Source organism: Oreochromis niloticus, linkage group LG8 (assembly GCF_001858045.2).
Source record: "Oreochromis niloticus isolate F11D_XX linkage group LG8, O_niloticus_UMD_NMBU, whole genome shotgun sequence".
Lineage (NCBI taxonomy): Eukaryota > Metazoa > Chordata > Actinopteri > Cichliformes > Cichlidae > Oreochromis > Oreochromis niloticus.
Genome location: NC_031973.2, coordinates 4,878,464 through 4,905,013, shown reverse-complemented (window position 1 = coordinate 4,905,013; position 26,550 = coordinate 4,878,464). Strand labels below are relative to the sequence as shown.

The window sequence follows — 26,550 nt, the reverse complement described above, 5'->3', positions numbered from 1 at the left end:
TGGCTGTAACTATTTTAAACTCAGGGTAAAATAACAGAATATTACTAATAACAGCGTATTAGTCCTAAACGTTTCAGTGTGCAGAGATAAGATTGTAATCTAAGCCTATCCGGAGGCCGACAGCAGTGACCTGGGATGACTTTTCGTGCTTGTAACACTTCTGACAAATCACTTCCTGACGTGTGCTAAAACAGTCGATGCTGAGCCAGAAACACTTAAACCAGGTCATGAGAAGAAGAGTGAAGAAGATGATAATCTGCACTGACTCACTCTTAAAAGACTCAGATAAAATTCTTGAATACCCGAGTCAAATTATCTCGAATGATACCAACTTCCCCTGTATTGATACCGACCAAAAAACCCCCGTCTTCTATTGAGTCACGATTACAGAGAGGTGACAGCACCGAGTGCAATCAAACTGTTTGCATTAAGCTTGTTTGTTATGAAGTCCTGAGAAACACCGAGAGAACACTAATGCGTACAGGAAGTCCTGTCAGGACTTTTCCTTCCTTTTATTTGTGATGCTGCAATTAAAGACATGGACAGCAGTAAAAAAAAAACAGCTCAACTCTTGATGAGTCAAATCTGAGGACAAATTACTCAGCTTAAACGTAAAAGCACAACATTACAATTAGTGAGCTACATGCTGTCACAGTGTCACAGCCAATGACCCACTATGACTATGATTACTGTGACTAAAGACTCAAGTTTCAGCACAAACAAATACGATCCGCCCTCCTCCTCGCTGAGCAGCACATCTGGGAAGCATTTTCAGTCCGTGGTTACAAAAAGCAAATAATACGGACGCTGCTACGTCAGCGGGGACCACCAGAAGAATCCCAGCAGTACAAAAAAAGGAAAGAAATGAGCAGGAAATTAAATCTGTACATGCAAAAACAAAAACACAATAATACAACTGAACACAAAACTAATCAACTGAAGATCCTAAGTCTGGCAGCTAAAGCCCTCAGAGGAAAAAGGCATTCTCATAAATTCTATATTCACCTTTTTAATATTTCTAGAGCTGATGAGTTTAAGCCTGCCTACAGTTTGGGACCACCTGCATCATGCTTCTGATTTAATCAGTGCGTCACGTCTGTCATCACAGATGCACTTTAGTCTTTCTCCTCCTATCAAGGTGTACTCATCGTAGCTCCACTGTGGACGAGCTCATCGGATTCCCAAAATCCAGCCCGTTTCACTGCTGTGACCGCTGCGTGATGTATTCAGGGGGCGGTTAAGCGAATCGTGTCTTGGCTCAGTTGAAGAGGTTGGCTGCTCAAAGTGTCTTGAGAGGAGTGCTGTTGTGATTTGGCGCTATAAAGTTGAACTGAATTGATCAGATTAAACCACAAATTGGATGAAATTATAAACCTCTGCAAGAGTGCGAGGCAGAGGAGCTGAGACAAACCCAAACAAATATAAACTATCGCAGATGGAAATAACAACCTTCTTGTTATGTTGGGTCCAGCCCGCAATCAAGTGCTTGGCCGGGCTCCAGCTTTTCCTCACTGAGTAACTGAAAGCAGAAGCATCGACACAGGAATCGTGCCAAAGTGATTTATTTTATTTCCAGGTAAACATTTGATCTTCATACAATTAAATTTCTAAAAAGTGAACATACTTAAACCAGCAGACGGAAACAAAACTTAAATGGAAAGAAAACAAACGGAGTTATTTTTAAATACAAAACAAAAAGAAGAAAAATATTATTTTAGCCATTGCACTTTAACTTCATAAATACAAGAAAGCTCATTTCTCTCTCTGGCCCAAAGAAACACGACCGTACAGCACATTCGACCCATCGCTCACGGGTTCGATCGCTCAGATTAGAGGAAACCAGACCGTGTCGCACCAACGTTGTTGCATTCCTGTCATTATGGGATGTCAGAGAGAAACGACTCGTGTTTGTGGTGAGAGCTGAAACGATTAGCCGGCTAGTCTTTATTTGTTTTTCAAGCAAATTAACCCGAGACGTTCTCGGCTTCCTGTTACTGAGATCTGAGAAACCGGAGAAACAGGAAGCGTATCTTCAGCACCATCAATATACTGTGTAACATTATAATAATCACTGCTTTACTCTCAACCATTGATGAATCAATTCTGGGCTTTTAAAACAATAATAAGGACAAAAAACCGAATTTTTGACAGATTGATCATTAATGAGGGGAAAACTCGAGCTGGAGCCAAGTTTGACACTTGCAGACAATCGAAACAAACTAAATGCATCCGATTTGTTTTTATTTGCTCATTTCTTGAATGACAGACTCCAGGAGATGATACACTTGTTATCATTGAAAGGCTACAAATGTAATTTTCTCACTGTCAGTAACTTCAGTCGTGACCTCCTACAGGAACGAATGACAGTAAGAGCAGCTCTGGATCTTTTTACACCAGTTTTACCTTTTGGTTTTCAAACTGCGGAGTGCGTCCGAGTGGTGGGACGCAGAGCATCAGACTATCCCACTGAGCCGACGGCTAATGAAATAAAATTGAACCTGGATCCTGTTTTCTTGCAACTGATAAACGTGTTGAGGTGTGCCGTGTGACTCAGTGAAGGCTTGAGCTTTACACATGCAATTATTTAAAAATAGAGGAAATGATTCCCACACTCACTCCCTGCAAGCCTGAGCCGAATAAGAGGGTAAGATTACTCATTTGTTTTACATTTCCTCATTTTTTGAATGGCAGACTCCGGCGGATGGCACATTTGTTATCACTGACTATCACTCATTTCTCTCTGATTTCAGAAAAAGTTGAGAATCCTTTAAATTTCTCTCAACGAAAAGTCTGAATATAAAAATGTTCAAAAACTGCACAGACATTTGAGATGGTTTTCTTTTTGGCCGTATTTGATAAAGAAAAAGATACGTTATCATCTCAGAGAGATCAGAAACATTCCACATTTAATTTGACTTTAACCTGTCAAAAATACTCCAACAACGTTTCAGACTTTCAGATCTTTCAGATCCATAAAAATAAGATGAAAAGAAGATGATCAGAATTACCCAATAAATCGTGATTTGCATGAAATATTTGTTTTCAGCCTTGATAAGGAGACAAAGATATCAGATCTGCAGTGAAAAAGATTTTTCATGTTTTTATTAACCGAGCTTTCACTGCAGAGATCAAGATCAACAGACTTTCTTTGTGGTCGCCGACTTGAGAAAACCTAAACTCTCAGACGGGCATCACGAGGCATTTGCAGAAAATTAAACGTGTTCACTGTCACTGCCAAATGTAAATCCTGTTATTTTTAATCACCAAGAATATGCAATTTATTTTCTGCAACAGCAACTAAAAGTGCAAAGGTTACCATGCCAACTTTACTCATATGCATAAATTGCTCTTGGGAAACATGGCACTTTTAGACTTACATTTTAATCTGAAAAGAACTTCCTCTGGAGCAGCTCATGTGTGCAGCACAAAGCAAGCTTCGCCATCTTTCACCGTCCCATTAAATCTGCCTCCGCCCTGCGGCGCTCTGGTCTCTTAACCCCATCCTCTTCTTCTGCAGTGGTTTTACGGCACGGTCTGAGCACGAGTCCCACCACCTGCTCGTCTTGATGCAGAATTGATTACAGAATTACTCAGATTTCTATGGAAACTACGGACTAATCGTTTCAGCTCTGCACGACTATGAATTTAGCGTACATTATTTGCACTCGAACGAGACGAGAAAACCCTGCCTTACATCCATGACGGTTAAAAAGACACACATACAGTATACACATATCAACATAATGGCCAGCCACGGGTTTTCTGCCTGTAACAATTGTATTTTGAAAACGTACATACAGAGAATTCAACACGCGCCCTCAAACGTTTCTAGTAAATCAATCAAACCGACGCTGACAGTTTCTGCTCGCTTTAAATTCTGCGACATTTTTGGCAGCTGGGAACGTTTCACCTCTTCACAGAGAGGACACATGGGAGTATCAAAGTGCTCTTTGCTTGATTCTTATTTCCTCCCCACACCCGCCTTCCAGCGACCCCCGACACCTTCCTGCGTTTCCCTTTTATGCCACGGGGTCAAACAAGTTCCCGTCGAACGCTCTCCCACCTGACTGACCCATCTCAAGCCCTCAAATGTGGTGCTATAGTTTGCTCGATTTTTGCAGTGATAGTAAAAACCAAAGTGTGATGAATATTGTGCAGCATAAAGAAAAGAAGAGAGAGAGAGAGAGAGAGAGAGAGAGAGAGACAGCTTCATTGTTTGTCTTAAAAAACAAGCTCAATAATCAAACTTTCCACCATGTGAGACGATGGGAGGAGACGCACGCCGCTGAGCATGTGTGAACTCAGCTTTTTTTTTTCTTTAAAGATGAGCAGGAAAGTCGTTTCCACGAGAAAATCCCGAGTCCATGTACAACTGTACTACTGTACTGTTAGACGCCACTCAGCCGCGTTATCAGCTCACAGTCCTTAGTGTTACTCAGGCAGGGGGTGGAGGGCGGACTTTACGAATTTCGCTTTTTTAGTTTTGTTGTTAAAGTTTCGTATTTGGTCCAGCTCCAGTCTTGGTCCTTGAAAGATGGAAATGGAAGCGTTAGTAAAAGACAACCAAGAATATGTAATGTGCTGAAGTGCAAATATATCTTAATTTCTGAGTTTTTAATAAGTTTTGGACGTGTCGCAGAAGTCTCGTTTTACAGAGGGCTTCTTATCTAAAGTTTTTGGTAATGCTTCATAATAATCATCATTAATAAAATGTAAACTGATAGCTGACCCACCTTAGTTCACAGTTAAATATTATTATAATTAAAAATCTAATATTTGTCAACAATTAATGGTCTAACATTTTGTAGATGGTTATTGTAAAGTCAGTCTTGAATAAAACTTTACTATAATGGTAAAAAAAAAATCACTGCTAACATAAGATGGAAGTTGCAACTTTAAAGAGAGATGCACCATGTGGGCTGTGCTCTGCCCCATTTGTCGCAGGGCTTCAGATCACACCTGGAGCATTTTAGAGTGAGGTCTTTTATTTTGAAAAGCTTTTCTTTGTGTGACCTGCTCTATTGAACTTCTGTTGAGAAGCTGCCACTGGAGTGTTTCTGAAACACGCGGCAGCACATTAGTTAAAATTGGCAGGATCAGTTTCAGCGCCTGCGTCAGAGCTGAAATGTGACCCAGCGGCGCCCGTCGTTCCCACGGTTAGGCGTGAGACCAGTCTGACTATAAACGTTACATGTGTTTCATGGAACTGATGCTAAAGGAAACCTGAAGCATAACTTGCAGTACTTTGTACAGAGCGCTGTTTAGAGTGACCCCGTTAACGGCTCACTGCACGCATTCATGACCATGACCGGCTTCCACCTGATGCACTGCGGTGCGTTTCAGAAGCAGCGTTCTGTACTGCATCACTGAAAATAACCTCAGATCTGTCAAGATGCATAGAGAAACTACAGAGAGAATTTCAAAATAAAAAACCCCTGCTTCCAAATGCTCCTGGTGTGACGTGAAGACCTGTGAAGAATGGAAAAACACCTGGTGGGCATGATCTACTCAAACTGAGCTGTTTATGATGAACGTGGAACAAAAGTGACTTTTGTATGTTAATAAAGTATTGATCAAATTTCTGGGAGTCAAATGTCAAATTTAAGAGTATAAATCAAGCATTATGGGTTTGAATGAACAGCAGTATTTGGTAATGAGAACAGCGTCAATTGATTATCAGCTAGGATAACTCAATATATAACTAAATAATGAAGACATGAATAAATATGATTAACAGCATCCCTAATGTTTAAATAACTATCAATTTAACTATGATTTGTTTTTAAGTGGTGATTATTATAAAGTGTTAGCTTGTCATCGTCTTTAATAACTGATAAAAATATAATTCTAAATGTATAATTTTTATCAATCACTCTAATAAACATTACTATATAATATACAGGAAACTGAACACACTGTGTGATTCTGTTTTCTTATCACATCTGCAAGCTTAAAAAAATAAAATAAAAATTCCTTCCTTCATGATAAGACAAAAAAAGAACAGCGAGGTCCTGTCCTGTCCTCTTAAATGAGATTAAAGACAAGCTGACAGGCCTCAGGTCCTTCACAGATGCAGATAGGAGGCGCCTAGTGCGGCTAGTTTCCCAAAGGGAAAATAAAAATAAATTAAGACTTTATGGCTGATTTAAATGCAGCCCTCTGCAATAACAAACAAGCTTTAAAGCAGCAGATAAAAAGCAGCAAACTCACCACTATGCTTTTGGCCTGTTCGTCAGCAGCTTCCTGCATCAGGCTGGTCAGCTGACTGAGGTACTTCTGGTTCTCCTGCAGGAGTCGTGGGGCAGCATCACTGAAAGAAATGCACACAGCTTGTAAGACACAATTCAGTCACATGACACCTCCTTCATATGCACAATGTGTTTACTATCTTGCAACAGAAAGAAGAACGCCCACGGGGAAAACACAAAGCACTGACCTACAAACTATATATATGGCAGTATGTTCACGCTTCAGTCATGTGCACAGTTATTATTATACTAACAGCCTAGCTAACACAAAGGCTGGAAGAGTAATGAACAGAACAGGCTGAAATAATATTTAGAAAAATGAAGAAAAAAAAAGGACCAACTACGAGCATTCTGAAAAGCATTTTTCCAAATGCAATGCTCCAATTCACAGATCTTCCTCAGGCATGCGTCTTTTTTAATGCTTCACAGAAATAAAACTGTTATGAATGAATTATTGTGCATTAATATATATTCCAGGTCCTAAAAACAAAGTCCAGTTTTTGCCTGGAGTCCAGCTTGTACAGCTCCCTGCTGGTGAGCTCTCCTCCCAGGTCTGGCAGGTGCTGCAGCTCTGTTTTTTGAGTCATGTGGGTGATTTGAATCACTCCTCATCTTTCTTTGAAGATTTTCGGGGAAAAGCCAGCTGGGTGGAGACCTCAGGGTTGAACGTCTAATAAAGGTAGACCTAGGAATAACTCAGGATCCCCCCAGGTGGAGTTGGAAAATGTTGCTGGGGAAAAGGACCTCTGGCAGGAATACATGCTTAGTCAGCTGCCAACAAGCCCAAACTTCTTAAAAGCAGAAGGAAAAAAAAGGATGGAGGGATTTCATGACACATGAGTCATTCCTGGAACTGTGACAAACTTATGACAGCAACAAGGATTGCCTGTGGTGTCTTAATTCCTGGGAATCTTCTGTTGCATTGCACAGCTAGTCACAAACTTTAGGGTTGAGCAGGGTGTTGCGTTTTTAGAGCTTTTTCAATGCTTCAAAATGGCCTGGTGTGCCAAATAAGTGCCAAGATGATCCAATAAACAGTTCATAAACTTAAAGACCTGAAACAACCATGACCCCAACCAGTCAGCAACTGGTAACAGAGACTGAATAAAGCTTCAGTCTCTCTGGTACATCAACAAAGAGTTGATGCACCAGTTAGGAAGGATTCACACTTTGGACATGTCGATCTGATCGACTGCATTGATTCGAGCTCCAGCACCACAGCTGGTCAGCTTCAGGTTACTTTAGCTGTACCCATGGGCAGATTTGATCTGCACTTAGTGAGTCATCCATCCTCAAATGCAGTTTAAAAAAAAAAAAAAAAAATCAGACAACAATATGAGACATAATGAGGAAAATATACCAACATCATGTAGGAAATGAAAGATATGATTAATAGCTACTGGAACAAAGCTGTTTGTATCGTTCTCTTCTCAGTTTGAGACCGACCGAGTCCAGCTGTGGCTCAACAATCAGCCCGTCAGACCACTGAACAATTTGGCTGAGTGAGTCAAATCATGACCATTTGTCGAGAGAGGACGATGTCTGTGAAGTCTTTTGTTTGATATGAGATTTCCTGTATATGAACAGGAAATTACTAAGCTGTTTTTTATTCACACATACGCATCCACATTCACAAACAGGTACCTCACCGTGTCGACACTTCCTTAGTAATTTGGCACCAAGTGAAACAAACTACCAGCTGTTATCAATGCTGAAGGTGCTTCTGCTGAATTCTATGTTAAAGGAGTGTGAACATCTCGCTTGTAGAGCTGACCCCAGTCCCTACACGGCTGAGTGGACGTTACCTGTCATTTGGCCCTGGTAGGGAGGTGAGGGGGTGTGGGGAGCTGACTGGCTGTGCCGACTGGGACCACTGAGAAACCTGCAGCAGGTTGGACGACTCGGGACTGGCTGCTATCGAGCTCCGTGACGAGTTCTGAGCCTGAAGGAGAGACAGAAACACACCGGTACAGGCAGCAGTAAAAAACACGCCGCCCCTCTCCTACAGCAGGAATGCAGGCGGCACACCCTACCGCTCACTCTGTGCTTGTTACTTTATAGCAGCTGAGTCTGAGGAGATCACAGAAACAACAACAAAGCTCACCACCACTGGGTCTGACAGCTGCAGAAAAGGGAATCAGAAAATGAATAAGTGAACTTAACCTATTCCAGGATATTACCAAGATCCAGCTCCAGCAATTAGAAGACTTCCTTTTTTCTTTTCTTATACATCAGTAAACTAAATTTATCTGAGCTGGATGCTGATCAGACAAAACTTCTGATATTCTGTAGAATCAGAGAAAAGCTGATGACATTTTATTCTTAGTTGTACATAAGTAGTTTTAGTCTAGCAGTTACACAACTTCCCCCACTTCTTTGCATCATGCCCCGCACTACATTTCAAAGATAAATAAAGTCACAAACTTGGAAAAAGTAGACCGGTCTCCTAATGACTGATGTAGATTTACTCACGCAAGCGATCTTGAGTAAGTGCCAGAACTCCCTCTGTCTCTTGATCTGCATCTGCATCACGGTGTTGTCAGCGTCCTTGATGCTCTCCAGAGTTTTGTCAATTCGGGGAAACAAGTCAATAATCTTCTGTTTGCTGATCAGGATTTTACTGTTGGGGTGAGACAAATCAGGGAAAATACAACATAAATGATGTTTTCCACAGTCACTATGACCCTTTAGACAGACTCAGTGTAGACCCCACACCAGGGATGAATTCCAGTTCTGGAGTAATTTATGCTCCAAAAGTTTCCTCCTCAGCAGGGAGGGAGTAACTGAAAATTCAAAGTCTGCAGCTTAAACTTTCCTAAACACCAGCAGACGTTTTATGTGTTTAAGAGCCGTCACGTCTTTATAAATCAGCGGGTTAATCTAGGCCATGTCCTCACATAAACAGGATTTTCATCTACACATAAACATTATTTCACATTACTGAACTTTAGATAAACTCCTTCCAGGGTCAAGATTTCCAGAATCTCCATTTCTGTGCTTACTTGTGGACGAGGAACATGAAGACTTTTCTTGCAATATCAAAGGTGTGCACTGTTGGTGTTGTTTGCAGGCTTCTGACTGGTCAACATTAATCTATGAATTTGGGTTATAGTGTCACCTTTTGCTTTGGCGGCACTTGATACTGTTATTTGCATTTTCATGTGGATGGAGACGAGAGTGGAAACATCTTTCTGTACCTGTGGATTCAGCATTAACCTGCCCTGAGAGAACATATAAGTTCCTCGAGAGAGGAAAAAAAAGTACTTTGTGTGGAAATATAAATATGCATTACTAGTACTGTGGCACTTAAGTAAAAAGAAAAGTGTATGAGACCACGGATAATTAACAGTAATCAGAGGTGTAAAACTCTGGGTGAAATCAAACTGTCGAGCATGGGTGGACTCTTACCTGAGGTGTGTGAACAGATCTTTGAGGACCTTGTCTTGGTTCTGGACTGTCTGGATGATGGCCTTCACCATCTCAGAGCTGTCGCAGCTCACATCAGAGTCAGGTACTAACCAAAGAGAAAAAAAAAGTTCAAAACACCTCAGTTTAAAGAATGGATTCACTTCTCTTCTGATTTCAGAGTTTTAAATAATCCATTAAATGAAATAACATGTTTCTTACCTTTGCATTTCATTTTCAGTTGCCTGTACAGCTCGATTGCCTTTTCTTCCCTGCAAAGAAATTATTTCATCACATTAAAATGTTCTTTGAATTCTGAAGCTAAGCTCATAATCAGATTGCTGTCTGAAGCTGCATGTTTAGAAACACCACTGGTATCCTCTCCATATGTGTTGAAAACAGGCACTGGTCAGAACTTTCACAGCAGCACCGAGGACGGTTTGTAATTTAAAGTGGCACGCTTTCAATCCAGTGCATGACGTGACAGCAATTCACAGGATTTACAAAAGAAGTAAACTTTTACCCAAGAGCAAACTAGTTTGATCGACTGAAATGTAGAGCAAAGTCTTGTCCCTGTGGACTGAAGCGAGACACATCCAGGGGAGGTTACACCAGCACTTCAGCACCTCATTAATCTGTATGAAACTTCAGTCACATCCCTTATTGTCACTGCGATTATGTTTCTTCATTAACTTGGTGATATGTTAAGAAGGTCTGGCCTAAATGGGGGGTTTCTGCTGTGTCATTTACTGAAGGAGGAGAGAGGCTGTGGTGAACAGAGTCTTTAGCAGCTATGTCACTAAAAAGAGGAAGAGCACCGAGCCCATCATTATGTCTCTACTGTCAACAGTCGACACCAGGATCAGAAACTTTCCCACAGAGCCAAGCCTAACCCGGTCAAAACGCATTTTTTAAAGAAGAGGCACTTTAGGCTTTCACCGTGCACAGCTGCACATAACTGCAATGACCCCAGTTAGAGTTCAGCTGGGGCTCGTTACTGCATCTGGTACTTCCTAACGTGCGTTCAGACCAAATGTGTTCAAAACACACAAATATTTCCTTCCCACAGTCGACAGGAGAACAAGGAGGAGTACAACCAACGGCTGGAATCAAGTTACAGTCACATATTTTCAGCAGTTACCACAAAACGCAATAATTTCACTCACTTTTCTCCAAACCAATCTCCTCTTTCCTTTTCCCTGATTCTATCTACAAATAAAGTCGAATAAGACGTCTGTCCACAAACGGAGCCAACAAGCTTGGCCTCCGTTTATTATCAGCAATGGCGTCCGGAGAATCTACAGACACTTTTACACTCATGTACAGAAGGAAAAGAAAATGAGGGCCTGGAGGAAAATAAATGAAATCCTAGGACTTCATGCTTATTCCCAGTGAGTCAGGAGAGTCCACTCTGTGAGAGATTCTGAGCTGGCAGGCTTTGATGACACAGCATGAAGTGGATATTTGAGTTGTGGATGGGGATTTGCCTCCATTCACATCACCTGGCATGTATTCTCATTAACTTTGGTACAGACTTTGTAGTCCTGCATAAATTTCACTTTATGTTTGGCTGAACATGGCTGAAATGATGACGTTACCTCCGGGTTAACATGTTTTAATTTATTTATTTGTTTATATTTAGTATAAATAAAACCTTTTAAGCCAATTTTAAACACTGCCTCTCTGCCCCCGACCTCATCTTTATAAATTTTGATGTGTCAAGCTTAGCGTCTTGGCATCAGCAAAGCTTTTATTTTGGAGCCATTTTTCCAACCGTAGAGAAACGTCCGCCAGCTGGTGGTCAGTCAACATCGAACTGTTTGCTGGACCTTTTCTCTGCGTGTGTTCTCAAGATCTCAAAGTAAATGAACTTTTTCACTGACAAAAATCTGCCAGCATCATGGTGGCGTGGTTAGTGGTCTAAAGTTGCCTCACAGCAATAAGGTTCGTGACTCAAACTTCCTGGTCAGCTTCTTGCCTTTTTAAGTGGCGTTTGCACATTTTCCCTGTGCCTGCATGCTTTCCCTCCACAGTCCAAGTTTATTAGTGTTTTCTTTAACTGGACTTTGGTGTAGATTGTGGAGCAGCACAGCCTTTTTACTGAGATAAAGCTGCAAACTATGACCGGCTCTGAAACTCTAAAGTCCAAGGAGCTTGGAAAGAAAAGCGACTGGATTTATTTAAAGAAGAAATGAAAGAAGTCCTTAGATTACCACAGTGATGACTGAGAACTTAGACAGACATCTCAAGTCAAAACTTTAATTTATACTGCTTTGAATCGCTACAGTCTTTGTAAGGTGATCCATTAGCATCTCTGCATGTAGCTGTGCATTTTCTCTCTTTAGAGATGCAACATATGGTTACAACATATTGTTACAGTGTAAGTTATAGCACAGGACTTCAGAATGGTGTATGGTTACAAAGTACCTACAGTACAGATTTAACGGAGATGTACAAATTTGCCTGTAAGGAGTCTGACTTTTAATACATTGCCGTTAGGAAATACTGTCATCATGCGGCTCGTGCAGATTAACATGTCACTGTCTTTTGCTGCCTATGAGGAAATTCCAAGCTAGTATAAAGTCACAAGCTTTACACAAACTTCTGTGGAATGACCAAAACTTCCTAAAACTAAATAAAACTAATAAAAGGAAACAGTTGCCGCAATGACAAAGACCGGGAAACTTCCACTACCTAGATAAAGGTAATGAACGTATGCAGACTTTTTGTTTTTTCCTCCTTTTTTGTCAGTTATGTCGTCAGTTATAAGCTCAGAAACAAACGTGTCAGTTGATGGAGGATTTTTAGAGACAAAACAATCTGAGTAAACACATTAAAAAAGTTACTGGGTTAAAAAGGAGAACACATACAAATATGAAGATTTCTGTATAATTAAATATAGATGTCAGTTTCCTTTATGATAACTGTGGTAAGGCAATTGGAAGCATCACACTGAAATAAAACATATTTGTCCTTCACGTGTTAGATGCCTTTCAGCATTAGTAATATGTCCCATATTCTTTCACACAATTGTCCTCTTTGTCCCACATTTATTTGTTGCGATCTCAACCTCTTAGTCATGAGGGAAGGTTTTTTCTCCCCTCAATGTTATCCATTTGTTTGTTCGTCCAAACAGAGCTGGAAACCTGGAAAAATTCTCCATCATGACATTTATACACACCACACAACCATCCTTACAAACTGGTGACTGAGTGGACTGTTTACAGTTGTTGCAAACATTCAAAGTACATCAGTATACGGTCAAAGCATGTGTCATATTTGAAATATTTAGTGTGCACGTAAATGTATTCATGATGTATAATTGTTTTTGGCACCGTCCGGTCATTTTCTCAGGTGAAGCAGGGAAATCTGTTGCATCAGTCTACAGACAACCAAAAAGTGTCAAAATCATCTGCAGACTCCATTATGTAAACCAACCAAAAAGAATCAAAGGCCAACAAGTGACTGTTATTTATGTCTTTTAAATTAGGGGAAATGTGGGATTTAGATGGCTCTTCATAAATGTCTACAGATTAAATGATCTCAGGTTAAACCCTTTTAATACTCACAGCTGCTCCATCTTGTCTCCTTGGCGTCGGGCATATGGGCTCCTCTGTAGTTCTACTATCTCAGAGTGCAGAGCCATGATCTCATCATCCAAATGGCTCACCTCTGCCACCTGCAGGACAAACAATGGATCAACCAAAGGCTGCTATAGGAAGCCTTTGCACTGGTAAACATCACAGTGATTCCTACACGTGTGCTTTATTAAATTGAATTTAATACATTTATTCAGGCAAATGTTTTCATTAGCAAAGTGCTTTGAACTGAGCCTCCTCAGTGACTGTGATCCTGCAGATGAACATCAATTCCACTGTCTTGGACTACAGTAGGCGAAGCTAGTCCTTGTTCTGGTCTGCAGCCCTCACCGTAGGCCAGGTGATCACCTAAGAAGTGATCTTGAAACCAGAAGAAGAACTACTCTCACCAGCTGCAGTCCAAGATGAGAGCAACCTGGTAAACCCACTGGAGTAAACCAGTAGGAAAAAACAAAAAACATGAAAGGGCCTGGACTAGCTGGTTAGCAACTACCAGTCTGTATCTTATTTTTAAAAGATGAGTTACCTGAGCAAAAGCTGCAGCTCTTTCTTCGTTCTCCTGCCAGGCTTTCAGCATCTTTTCTGAGGCTTTGGACAAATCAGACAAATCTGAGCTCACCGAGCACCTCAAAAAACATGTTTACTGAAACAAAGAGCAAACAGCTGCCAGCAAACACTCACATATGCCATAGTGCATCTGATCGCTGTATTTTTCCAAGTCATATTGGATGCTACTCTTGAAGAAATCCAGCTTAGCTTTGAGCTGCTGCGAGAAGCCGAACATGCTGTTTTTACACCTGGTCAGGTTGGTGTTGTAGCGGAGGAGGCTCAACCTTGAGGGGAAAGGGGAGATGGTAAAGTCAGAAAGCTTGAAGAGGAAGGCGGAGGACTGAAGAAGACAGACTGACATTCCAGCCACAGCTAAAGCTTCCAGAGGGATAACAGTCACAAGGACCAGAGTGTGAGAAGCAACACAGCAGAAAGTTGAATTCAAACTAGGCCTGCGCTCTGGAAGAATTACACTGGAAAATAAGCAGAGCTGAAGGGCGTGTACTACACTACAACTATATTCAGCTCAAAACTAAATCATTGCGCTAAATATTCAGCCAACAGTTAAATGTTGGAATAAAGTTTACAGAAAATGTTTAGATGGGTTTCTTCAGGGCTCAAATTTAAGGCTTCGAGGTACAAATAATACAACCTGGACCAACAAATGCAATAACTAAAACCATTAAATTATTTTTTTTTTGTTTACAAAAACTTGCAGATAAATAAGGAGACACTGGGATTCCTAGCTACTAAGCAGAAGTCGTGACCGTAACAAAGAGAAATGATTTAAATAGCATAAACAGAATTGAGAACCAGTTTCAGTTTTGAACCCGTTTTAAGTGATCCACCCTACTGAAACTCTGGGCCCAGGGCCTTATCACTTTCTTTCATAAATGTTGGTGTGTCACATTTCAAAACAATGTCGTCAGCCTAATAACAGTAGGCCTTTGTACACATGAGTCACCAGGAAGCTAATCTTTCCTGCTCCATTTCTACACTTTATCCACACTCAGAAAATAATGCAGGTATCTAAAGCCTGTGTAAGTGGGCTGCTGGATAAGAGCAGAAATCATAATCTGGATTATTTTGATTAATCCTGATTATTAATCAGGATTATTTCATAATTTAGTCCACAAAAATATCTTTTTATAGGAGATTTCTTGGGACTCCATAATTTGAATTTAATTTTTTTTTTTAAAACTCATAAAAAGCAAAGAGGAGGTTGAGGTGAAGTTCAAACCATAATTTTGACCGTACGGCCCATGTTTCGAGGGCAGCCACTGGCAGACGGGAGCAACATGTGGCCCAAACGGCAGTAGGCTCGAGTGCATTGAAAAACCAACATTGTAGCCACATTGAGAGAAACAAGGAACCAAAAGTCAACCAATACCTCACAAAGCACGAACAGAAGTGGATTATGGTAGAGTAAAAGGAATCTGGATGCAACCATTAATGGTCCATTTACACGTTCACCCACAGTAGCCTTTTACCACTTTCAGTTCTTCGTTCTGGCTCGTGCTGAACATAATTGTTTAAAATGATGAACTAAAATTAAAGTCTAATATAAACAGAGCTACTGATGCTGGCACGTGGGATAGTAAAGCAATGAAGCATGGTGTCTTTTCATCCGTAGCAAACACTGAGTATCATCTCCTCCTTAGAAAAGAAAAACTAATATTATTAACTTGATATGAAACTAATATCGGTCGTTTTATTTCTGTGTTTGACAATAACTATTCTTCACCAAAACAACAACATCTGGTTGTACGCTGCTGGGATGTGACATAAAACACTCTTAATGAAAAAGCTCAACTTACACCGTTTAATATTTAAATAGCACAGACGCATAAAGCTGATGTTATTTCTTAATCTTGTCATGGATTCACATTGTAAACCATGATCTGGGCTAAAGCACATCACACATGATTGTTATGTGACTCACATGGCAGCTCTCTGCCCCTGGAAAAGTCTGCTGTAGTCGTCTTTCAGGCCACAGATGTAGCTCACAGCTTCACCCCACACCTTCTTCATCACCACCAAAGGCAGCTGCGTCTTGGCATCTTGCACTGGGAAAATAAAAACCATGAAAGTTTTTATAGAGAGCAGAAGAGAGCCAACGCTGTCATGTAACAGTCCTTTTCATTTCAGAAACTGGAGTCACTTCATATGAACTCACCAATGGTGTTGACTTTCTCAGGGAGACGTCTGGCACTGAAGGGGCCGGTGTACTTGGTGATGCTCTTATCAAACAGGTAGACAATGTAGCTGTCCCATCCTCTCTACACAGGAGGAAAACCATTACAAAGATCCCAATTAGTCTTTTTACAACTCAAGAGAGTGATTTCAAGTCTCTCAGCATAGATGCAGTTAGAGGGAAATGAGTCATGATATTGATAGATGTAGATTGATGTTGTATATGCTATGCAAAACATAGCGCACAGGTCATTTTTTCCCTTTTTTAGACAGGTAACAGAACAGAGTAGTGTATGGGTAAAACAAACAAACAAGATTTTCAGCCCTGTGATTTGTGACAGATCGAACTGATTTACGGCTGTTTACAGGCACTGAAGCAGACACTTATGGGTGTCATATATTGATGTAAACAAACCCCACAGTGATTCAAGACTACATCATGTGATATTTATATATTCATGTTGCTGTGACACCGTTGGCAAAGCCACTGGTGTCACAGGCCTGAAATACCTTCAGTTTACCGGTATCGACCCTCTACCACTGGCACTGCTGTGTGTGCACAGATAAAACACAGCTATATAAAATTAAGTGAACAGATGGACAACACAGCCCTTTGTCACTGACACCCGATGTAGAAGAGACAGGATCAGGCCAATATGCAATGGATGTATCAGAAAATATAAAGACAGCATGGTGAGGGACACCAATCAGTGAGGAGCATTGCCAATAAGCTGCACCTTTAGCTCCTTGGATCACAAGATAAATATGATGATTTTTTAATTCATTGAAAAACTCAAAGCTGTTATGTATGAGTATTTTAAAAATAAGTCATTGTACATTATTATGTGTGATTTAAGATTTAAAATCCTTTCATTCATCTAAACAGTGGTTAAATCAACGCACCACTCCATCCAGGACACACTGTGCGGCGGGCTTCCTGGGGTCCAGCGACACTCCCGTCTCCTGGAGCAGCTCCTGGTTCACCACCTCAATCTTGGTCTCAGCTTCGATGCGCTTCTGCAGACTGTGGAGACTCTCGTCTGGAGTCAGCTGGAAGGAGTGGACCTGCGCTGTGGTCATGTTCAGGATGTGGACCACCTGAAAACAGAAAACCCGTCAGTATAAACTAAACTACTTAGTGATCTATCATTTTCTGCAGTATGTGGCAGTACATGGACCAGCAGAGGGCTGCAAGAATCTAATCATTCTTAATATTGATTAACTGCTGCCTCACCACAGAGCTGGAATTAATTTATTACTAAAAACTGGCAGATGGGGAGGGGCGCTGACAGCCGAGGCCAGCCAGTTCATTTTTATAAAGAGGTTGTTAAATGTTATGTTTGGTGAAAGCTCTAATGTGTAGCATAAACTGGAAATACAAGAATTCTTATTAAGAACCCTCACTCATCCCCACACACTTACACTTCTTTCCCACAAGAAGACAAAAGAAACCAAAACATGGATTTGGAGAATTGCTACACAAACAGTAAAATACATGTGTGTGCTTGTGTTTTGACAACATTACTCCACTGAGTCTCTTGGCCTCTCTTATGGCACAGAGAAGATGCTTTTAAATGAGGTGGGATTACAGGATTGTGTCAGATATGGGGAAGAATATAAAATCTCCACAGCACTGAAACCAAACATTTGAGATTTTGTTGCAAAACCAAACTGAACAAGAACGCAGTGGTCACTGTGAATGAGGCCTGGAGCTCCTTTGTGAAGAAGCAGCCCTTCAGTAATCAGGCATTTATAATAGAGTAGCGAGAAGGAAACCAGAACAAGTGAAATCCTCTGGTCTGGTTTACCTATCTGCCCAGTTTATAATGATGTGTGTGAAGGACACTGTACAGACTCTGTATCACCTCATCAATACTGTCCCTAAGTCAAACAGGATGGTAGCATCAGGTTTTTCCCTATTAGAGGAATTTAGACACTAAGTAGGACAAAGCAAAGGATGGGTATATAAAAATATGGGTAATCCTGAGCTCAGAAAAACAAAAACAAAACAAACATTTCCCCGTTGGCTAAAAAAAAACAAAAACAAAAACAAACAAACAATTAAGGTTTCTATTTCAATATTTCTAACAAGACACCAGCTCAAAGCAGTTTCCAAACCAAACTCCCTTAAAAAAAGGTGGGCACAGAGTTAATCCCAAGACGACCCGAGTCCTCAAGTATGGGTCTAAATACTTACATCACAAGTTTACAACCTTTACTATCAACATTTATCACCACAAATCTGTACAGACCTATAACACATATTCGAATTACTAATTAACCTTTGAACATGACTAATACTTTTATAACTATAATCTGTTTTTGCTGCATTTGCAACATCACCAATAATCAATCTTGTTTAGTTTAAAAATTATTTTTGATACTAGCAAAACAGAAAAAAATGTGACAATTTAAAAAAAAACAACAAAAAAAAAACGCTGCGTATCTCTTAGCATGTTTAGGCCTCCTTAACATGTCACTTTGGATTCTACCTGTGTTTGTGTAAACTGCAAAAACCTGCCGTGTGGGTGGTGACCGTTAAGTTACGTACAGGTGACCCATGTTGAATGTGACGTGTGGAACAAATGGAAACAGAGAGCATAACAATCAAAAGAATTTAGATTTATAATAAATCTTAAAATGACAATAATTCCTGTATGAGCGACAATAATGGTGTAAAGTTTCTTTCAGAGCGGCCCACCAAACATACAAACGCTACCGTCGTTTCAGTGAGATTAGCAGTAAAAAGCCTAAAAGTAGTGAAAGCTTCGGTGGCAGCTTTTGTATTTCTTGTCTTTTCAATTTTAAGATGAGAAAAGTAAAACACTGAAAAATTCTAGAGCACTGCGTGTCATTGCAAATTACTGACTGAAGAGCCCTGATGAAAACCAGCTCTTCCAGTGCCTCACCTTCATGCTCAGTATCTGCTCAAGGAGTTCAAAGCAGAGGGGTTTCTTGGTTTCATGGTTCACTTGGCCTCCTCTGTGCACTGGATCCCACTTTAACATCAGCTGAAGCAGCGCCTCCATCGGCTCCAACAGCGTCCTGTACAACACCGGTTAAAACATTTAAAACAGATCTTCAGGGAGGGTAATTAGCAACAACCACAGTTCACATGCTCTGGGCTATTTTGCGTTCCATATTAATTACTATAGAACAACACCATGAAGAAACTAATTTATCCTCACAGGAGACAAACACCTCAATAAAATAAGTAAATGTTTCAGTTAAAATGATTTCAGCTGACCTGCTGAGATTGTTGGGATAGGGGAGATGTGTGGAGAACCTGACTTCTCCGTTTAGTTCTTCTACTGCCATGATGTCTTTTGGACCTTTATTCCTCACTTTGCTGGCCCTGAAGACAAGATCAGAAAGGATCAATATCAAATTCAATACAAAGTACTAGAAGGCCTTAGAAGACACAGTTCTCAATGTACCTCAGTTGAATTAAAGCACAAATATGTGATGTAAAATAAAATCTGACGTGAGAACAGAGCTGGGCTCCTGCATACTCTACTCAGACATCTGACTCATCTAATTTCCAGTAGTTCATACATTAGTGACACAGACTAGGATCAACTCACCACTGCACAGGTTGCAGGTTGTGTAGGAATGGACGGAAACCACAACTGCACTCAAAGATCATTGTTCCGAAGCTCCAATAGTCCACAGTCACAGTGTACGGTTTATTCTCAAAGAGCTCAGGTGCCTGGAGAGAGGAAAAAAAAACAACAGTGTTTCATCTTTTCACAAAACACCAAGTGATCTCTTTTAAAGACTTATTTGGCATTTCCATCCTTTATGTGACAGTAAAGAGTAGACAGGAAAGTAGGAAAAGTGTGGACAGGAATGACACACAGGAAATGATCTCAATGGTGGACCCACAGCCCTGCAGCAGCCGTGGGTCACCCACTCATCCAGGTAAACTGTAGTGGAGCCCAGGGAACACTTTTACAGAACCTGCAAATTGGCTAATTTTTTTTTTTATATATATTAATATAGTCATTTTTATGTATTTAATGAAGCCATCCAAAGTGTATCTTTTATATTTACACCCTCAATATATATATTTTTTTTATACGTATACATACAAAGACAGTTATAGGCTGACTTTGTACGTAGGGGTGGGTTGAAATGTTACCATTTTTATTAGTTTTTATTTTTTGAGCCTTCATGACATCATTTTCAGAGAGGGAAAAAACAAGCTTTAAAAATTCAAATAAAATTCAAATAAAATAAAGAAACTGCCACAACATCAGGTTAACATCTGATCCGAGTGTCACAATCTAAATGCCACAATATTGTTTTTCTTCAACACAATATTTTTTTCATAGCCACCTTTGAGCATTGGTATTATGAGATATATCATAATTTCTGTAAGAAAACTGCACCAATTCGATGTTTATGACACAGATGAGAGGCGAGCATTGCTACCCTGGATGTTTGTTATGTTTTCTGATAGTTAACCGGAGAAAATGTAATTCTTAAGGGTTATATCACCATGTGGTTGGTCAACAAGTTACATCATATGACAGGTCTGCTTTCTCACTCACATTGTGATACCAGGCTCGTCTTCTAAGGCAAGATAATTTTCTGATATAGTCCTATTCAATTACTTAACACTCCTGAATGTAGCCCGTGGCTATGAGCTGGAAAAACAATACGGGTGTTCACGTTTTTAATTTATTAAAAAACTTTTGGTCCTAAAAAGGTTTTTCACAATCCTTTCAGCAAATCAAAGGGCCTAAATTATAGAGCTAGTGTCTCGAGATCAATATACTGACGTTATTATAGAAATCAAGCTGACTATAAAGAGGTGAGGTGGGAGCCACAGATTGATTTTTCAGAATGACCCTGTTCAATCATTTCTGTAAAAGGCAGAAAGTAAAGTCAAGGAATTAAAATCTATAATTATTATAACACATAGCACATAACATCCACTATCTGAGGATAAATAAATGCTTGCTGTAAGTGTTTACCAGGTACTGAAGTGTGCCAACGAATGAAGTGCACAGACTCCCCTGGTCCAGGTCTTTAGCATAGCCCAAGTCGATAATCTTGTGAACCAACTGCAGAATACAAAAAAAAAAAGATTATTTAAGGCGAGCAGTCAAACAGTGGGCTGTGAATGAGAGGGAGACAGGTCTAAAGGTGGACATGCAAGGAGCAAAGATAGTGAAGGTAGAGTTTAAATACCTGGGGTCAACCATCCAAGAAAAACACACAGTGCATAAGAGAGGTGAAGAAGAGAGTGCAGGCAGGGTGGAGTGGGTGGAGACGAGTGTCAGGGAGGGTTTGTTTACAAGATGGTAGTGGGACCTGCTGTGATGTTTCAAGACTGTGACACTGACAAAAAGACAGGAGGGCGAGGCGAAGATGTTAAGAGCGACCAGGATAGACAGGATTAGAAATGAGTACATCAGAGGACAGCTCAGAGTTTGAGAGGCAAGGCTGACAAGGGATACTAGATATACTAGATAAAGGATCCTGAAGATGGAACTGCCAGGCAAGAGGAAAAGAGGAAGACCTCAGAGAAGATTCATGGATGTGGTGGAGGAGGACATGTAGAGGGTTGGTGTGACAGGAGAAGATGCTAGAGATGATACGGAGGCAGATCTTCTGTGGGGACTCTTAAAGGGAGCAGCCGAAAGCAGAAGTAGTCAACCAGATCAGACAAAAAAAAAGGGAAGAGTAGCTGGTTTACCTTCCCATTGATGTCTTGTAGCACAATGTTTTCCGGTTTAAGATCTCTGTGTATGATCTTGTTTTCATGGAGATACTGGATACCGGATCCTGGAGCAGAAGTCAGAGTTAATCAAAGCCAATGACACATGTTAAAAGAAGAAATGTCTGAATGAAAAAGCCAAACAATGCACATACCAACATCATTAAGTAATGAAAGCACTTCACTTTCTTTCAGACCGCAGCAGTTTTCAGGTTTGCTCAGCACCTGTAAATCAGGAGAAAGAAATCCTATCAGAGCTGCGGTATTTTTTAGAACATGTGACCAAAGGGTGAGAAATTTCCTGAAATTAAGAAGTCTGATATGATGTCCTTATTTTCATCTTCTATTTATCAATATGCATGTACTTAATGAAATGTACATCTTATATAACTCACTTTAAATAATCTTGTTGAAAGGTGCTATACAGATAACATGAGCTGACTTCACACTATCACTCCATATATTACCTTCTATATACTGCTCACTGTGTGTAGTGGTTTCTATATTTCAGGAGCAGGACCACACTCCAAACACTACCTGCCTCACACACCTGTTTATCATCCTCTTTCATAGGTGCCAGGCTCTGGTCTTGCTCACTGCTTCTCATTAATCTGCTGCCTTCATTATCTTTAAATATTTTTTTAATGATATTTTGAGTTGTGGGTGGGGCTAGTGAAATATGACCCTGGTCAGTGACTTTAATCCACATACTGATAAAGTCTTCTGATCCTTATTTTTAGTCTGAATTTATTCACATTTCGTCACACTGGAGCCACAGAAAGCACGCTGAATTTCCTATTAAAATCTTGTTCATTGTCACCATGACTGCCCACAAAACTATCACTGGACAGAAAATATTACAGCTCTCAGGCAAAGTCTGCTGCATATTCTTTCTGATTTCTAAACTCTCCAAATAATATCAATCCCATCTGAATGAACCCCGCCTCACCTTCCTCAGGTCTCCTCTGGAGCAGTACTCCATGGCCAGCAGTGGAAGATCATTTAAGGCTATGGGCTCCACTTCCTCTGGGACCTCCTGAGCTGTCACGATATTGATATGATTTAACCTGAGTGAAAGAGATGGAACCACATTACTTTTTAAAGACATCCAGACAGACTTCTGCACAGTCATCCAGTGTCTGCATAACAGTGCAACTCTTTATTGCATCTGCAAGCCTGTGGGATACACAAATTGATTAATAACTACCAATAACTGTGAAGAAGATCACACTGTATAAAGCCAGAATTCTCAGAAGGCCCACAACAAGGAACAAGGAAAGAAAGCACCAGTACACACTTCATTTTATCTGTTCACACATTGTGGCATGCTGTCTGCTTGTTAAGTCTAACGTCATTCACCATTTCCTCGTGTAAAACTTCCTTCAGCTCCCAAAATCAATCACACAGTGAGTTCACTGAGAGTTAGAAAACAGTCTAAATACTTTCAGCTCCAGTAAAATGATCAGTGGGGCTTTTCTCCCAGGTTTACATTAAAGCTTAACGTCCAGGTATCTGTGAAACAGAGGATGACAGAGTATGTTCTGATGGATCTAAACAAACACATACATAAATAATGATGCACTACCTTGTGGCTAGCTACAGATTAGTTAGACTAATATAAGCACATTATCACCAGGGAGATGTCAGATGAGGGTTGAATCACTTTTGTGTGTTGCCAGATCAAAGCAGACATCTCTAATGATTTAATATTCTTGGTAATAAATATCCTAAAAGCAGACTTATTAATTTTTCAATCGGCACTCTTCTTCTTTCGGCTGCTCCCATTAGGGATCGACACAGCGGATCATCTGTCTCTATCTAAAACTATCCCTTTCATCTTTTTCCTCACACCAACCGTCTGCACGTCTTCCTTCAATACATCCATAAACTCCTGTGGTCTTGCTCTTTTCCTCCTGCCTGGCAGCTCCACCTTCACCATCCTTTCTTCCAATATATCCACTATCCCTCCTCTGCACATGTCCAATCCATCTCAGCCTCACCTCTCTAACTTTGTCTTCAAACTGCTCAACCTGAGCTGTCCCTTTGATGTACTCTATTCTAATCCTGTCTTTTGCTTTGTTAGCTGTAATTCCTTCAGTGTAAAACAGACTTGGAAGCAAATGAGGATCAGGCTACATCAACAACACAATACATTTAAATTCCTTTGATGCACAGCTTGAGCTGCTGTAAATACTGCACACCTTCATCCTGCAGTGTTAACGAAAACCAGCTTAGCAGGTTTCATATCCAAAAGGTAATCCCCAGCAGAGAATCTGTATCACACTTGGAGCGTACTGCAATTACATGAATCAGACAAAATGTGGTGCTTAAAGTGAATAATAAACCAAACCTTTGAGCATAACCTGATCTGGAGGCCAGACTAAAAAATGAGTCCAATAGGTTAGCGAGGTGTGTTGTGTTCACTGTCGCAAAGCTGGCTCTCTTTTTACCTGGTTAGATCACCATGGTAATAATGCTCACTATGGTTATAAGCTGAACATATACCCTTGCGTTTCGGTTTAAAAATTAGCTTACAGTACCACATTTTCACAGATTTTCCAATTTTCAATATGATGGGTGTGATACAGATTAATTTAAGAGTATTAGTATGCGACTTGCTGAGCTGTACTTTATTGACACCACTGAAAAGATAGCATGTATTTATTTGATGATGCAGGATATGCATAAATATGTTTTTATGCTTTATACTCATCTGCTTGTCTGTTTTACAATTCAAGAACACAGATTAGTCTATTTTACTTTAATGTTGATACAAAAGAAAGTGATTTCCACAACAGCCGTGACAGTCATGAACACCCTCAGTATGCAATAATGTTTTTTTAACCTTCCAAGAGCTAAAGTGCACATTAGAAATAAAAGTCAGCATCTACAGAGTGATAAAAATAAATATGTTTTTTATCCATCAGCTACAGTGAGGGTCAAAAAGTCTTCTATGTGCGTAAAGAAAGGCTCTTGCAGACACTTCACAGATCAGGCTTGGTAGTCATGATTTGCATGTGATTTGGAATCAAGTAAGGATGTGAGCGCCTCACTGTCTCGGATGAGCCCACCTGGATCCAGTGTAGGACATAGTCAGAACAACTGGAGATACACCAGGATGCAGGAGGGCCAAGACCCCATTTTCTGCCAGGGTTTATTCCCTTGGCCTCTTGGGAGTGGTGCCATTTATCCACAACTGGGGTAACGTATATTAACTTCTCTCTTGTCCTATTTGCACAACCAGTGATGCCTTTTGCCACTTTATTTTTAGTATTCTTTTTTAGATCTTTATCCCACACTCATCTAACAACATCTGACTTTAGTAGCCAGCGATCTTTATTATCTCTGACTGGGGTTTCAGGTTTTGTCAAGTCAGGTAACAAGAAAGCTGAACTTGATTCAAATGGCACCTCTTTGTCACTTTTGTGACACTAAGAAGCGTTACATACAGATGTGACACATTTAAATAAAAGCCACTAAGGAAGGAAAATAACAAAAAATAAATACAAACTTTTTCATGATCTGGATCTCCCTGCTCCATCTGTCTTTATTCCTTGGTGTAAGCTCCAGGCGACACATTTTTATAGCCAGTTTTTCATGTGTTTGCTGCAAAACAGACAGCAGACATCCCATTATTATACAAATACAGACAAGCAAAAGCAGGTGGTGAGTACTTCAAAACAGGCCATTTCAATTTCCAACACCCATATCCTCCTTTCCTAAGTTACGTATAGGGTCAGGAGCTCTCCTAACTGGACACTCACCATATGCTGGTAGAGGTAAACATGGGCAAAGCCTCCCATGCCCAGCCTCTCTTTCAGTTCCCAGTCTCCGAAGTCCTGGTTCTGCCTGAAGGGAGGTCTCTCCATTGTTGTTAACGCAGCCTGTACCGGAGTGTGGGAATTATATTTGAGTCACGCGACAGAAACACAGCAGACCCTTTCAGTTTATTAAGTGACTGCGCTGTTTGGATTATCACATAAACCTATCAAACACAGGGGCAGGGCTACATACTGAACGGCTGCTAGGCTAATGTCAGCTCGATGATAGAGCAGGAAAAATGCTACCACTGACGTTTTGTGGCAGTGTGACACAAGTGGTCTGCCTACTCATAGACAAGACATACCCAACTCAATATACCAGACAACAAGATACACATTTGTTTTTCATATTTGACAACAAACAAGCAGCTAGCTAACAGCTTAGCCAGCCAGCCAACGGTAGCCCTACTAGGAAATAGACGGAGCCGGTTATTAGCTTCCTTGCGTTAGAAAATGAAGGCTTCTCGGCGCTTTTTGACACTTACCTGTGGTCTCTATGGAAGTGTCATGAGCCGTGTGCAGTAGAAAGGTGTAACTGGAGTGTGTCTTGTTTTCAGGTCAACGCAGCACCGCGACACTGGACTTCCCCACATAAACGTCACCAGAAAGCCCGGCTGTGTCTCTTGAAAATGAAACGAGGGTGCGTTCAAAAAACACAACGCCCACTGCGTTCAAAACATTGTCAAGACTGTTTAAAAGCGGCATTTTTGTGTTTATTTTAAGTCGTGTGTTTTTATTCTGGGGTCCAATAGGGTTTTGTTGATTCATAGTTAAACAAATTACATATTTATACTGCCCCAGAGTCTGCTATGCAGCTCCCCCTGTCCAGCATCTTCCCGAACAGCTCCTGGTTCTTAAAGCCCGCCCCATTAATGCCCACTTTCTTCTGATTGGCAGATTTTGCGGAAGCCTACAGTGGAGTGCTTGTGAAATTACTTTTAAAATAATACTGCCATATTGGTCATTCTTCCAGTTATATTAGCTGACTACTGATACATGTGCTACGTGTT

At 40.5% G+C, this 26,550-nt stretch overlaps 1 protein-coding gene across 1 annotated transcript; it reads right to left on the bottom strand.

Moving 5' to 3' along the window:
* Positions 1-1,546: 1,546 nt before the first annotated feature.
* Positions 1,547-26,341, bottom strand: LOC100698148 (inhibitor of nuclear factor kappa-B kinase subunit alpha). Its single transcript, XM_005453731.4, has 23 exons — positions 26,324-26,341; positions 26,026-26,162; positions 25,484-25,603; positions 25,231-25,325; positions 22,669-22,786; positions 21,875-21,944; positions 21,699-21,787; positions 20,974-21,063; positions 19,579-19,703; positions 19,242-19,349; positions 18,904-19,039; positions 16,898-17,092; positions 15,978-16,080; positions 15,744-15,867; positions 13,934-14,085; positions 13,779-13,840; positions 13,223-13,332; positions 9,876-9,925; positions 9,657-9,762; positions 8,721-8,868; positions 8,054-8,190; positions 6,211-6,310; positions 1,547-4,526 (listed from the first exon to the last, which is right to left on the bottom strand). The coding sequence occupies exons 3-23, from the start codon at positions 25,586-25,588 to the stop codon at positions 4,461-4,463; spliced, it is 2,289 nt and encodes a 762-aa protein (XP_005453788.1). The 5' UTR covers positions 25,589-25,603; positions 26,026-26,162; positions 26,324-26,341; the 3' UTR covers positions 1,547-4,460.
* Positions 26,342-26,550: the final 209 nt, after the last annotated feature.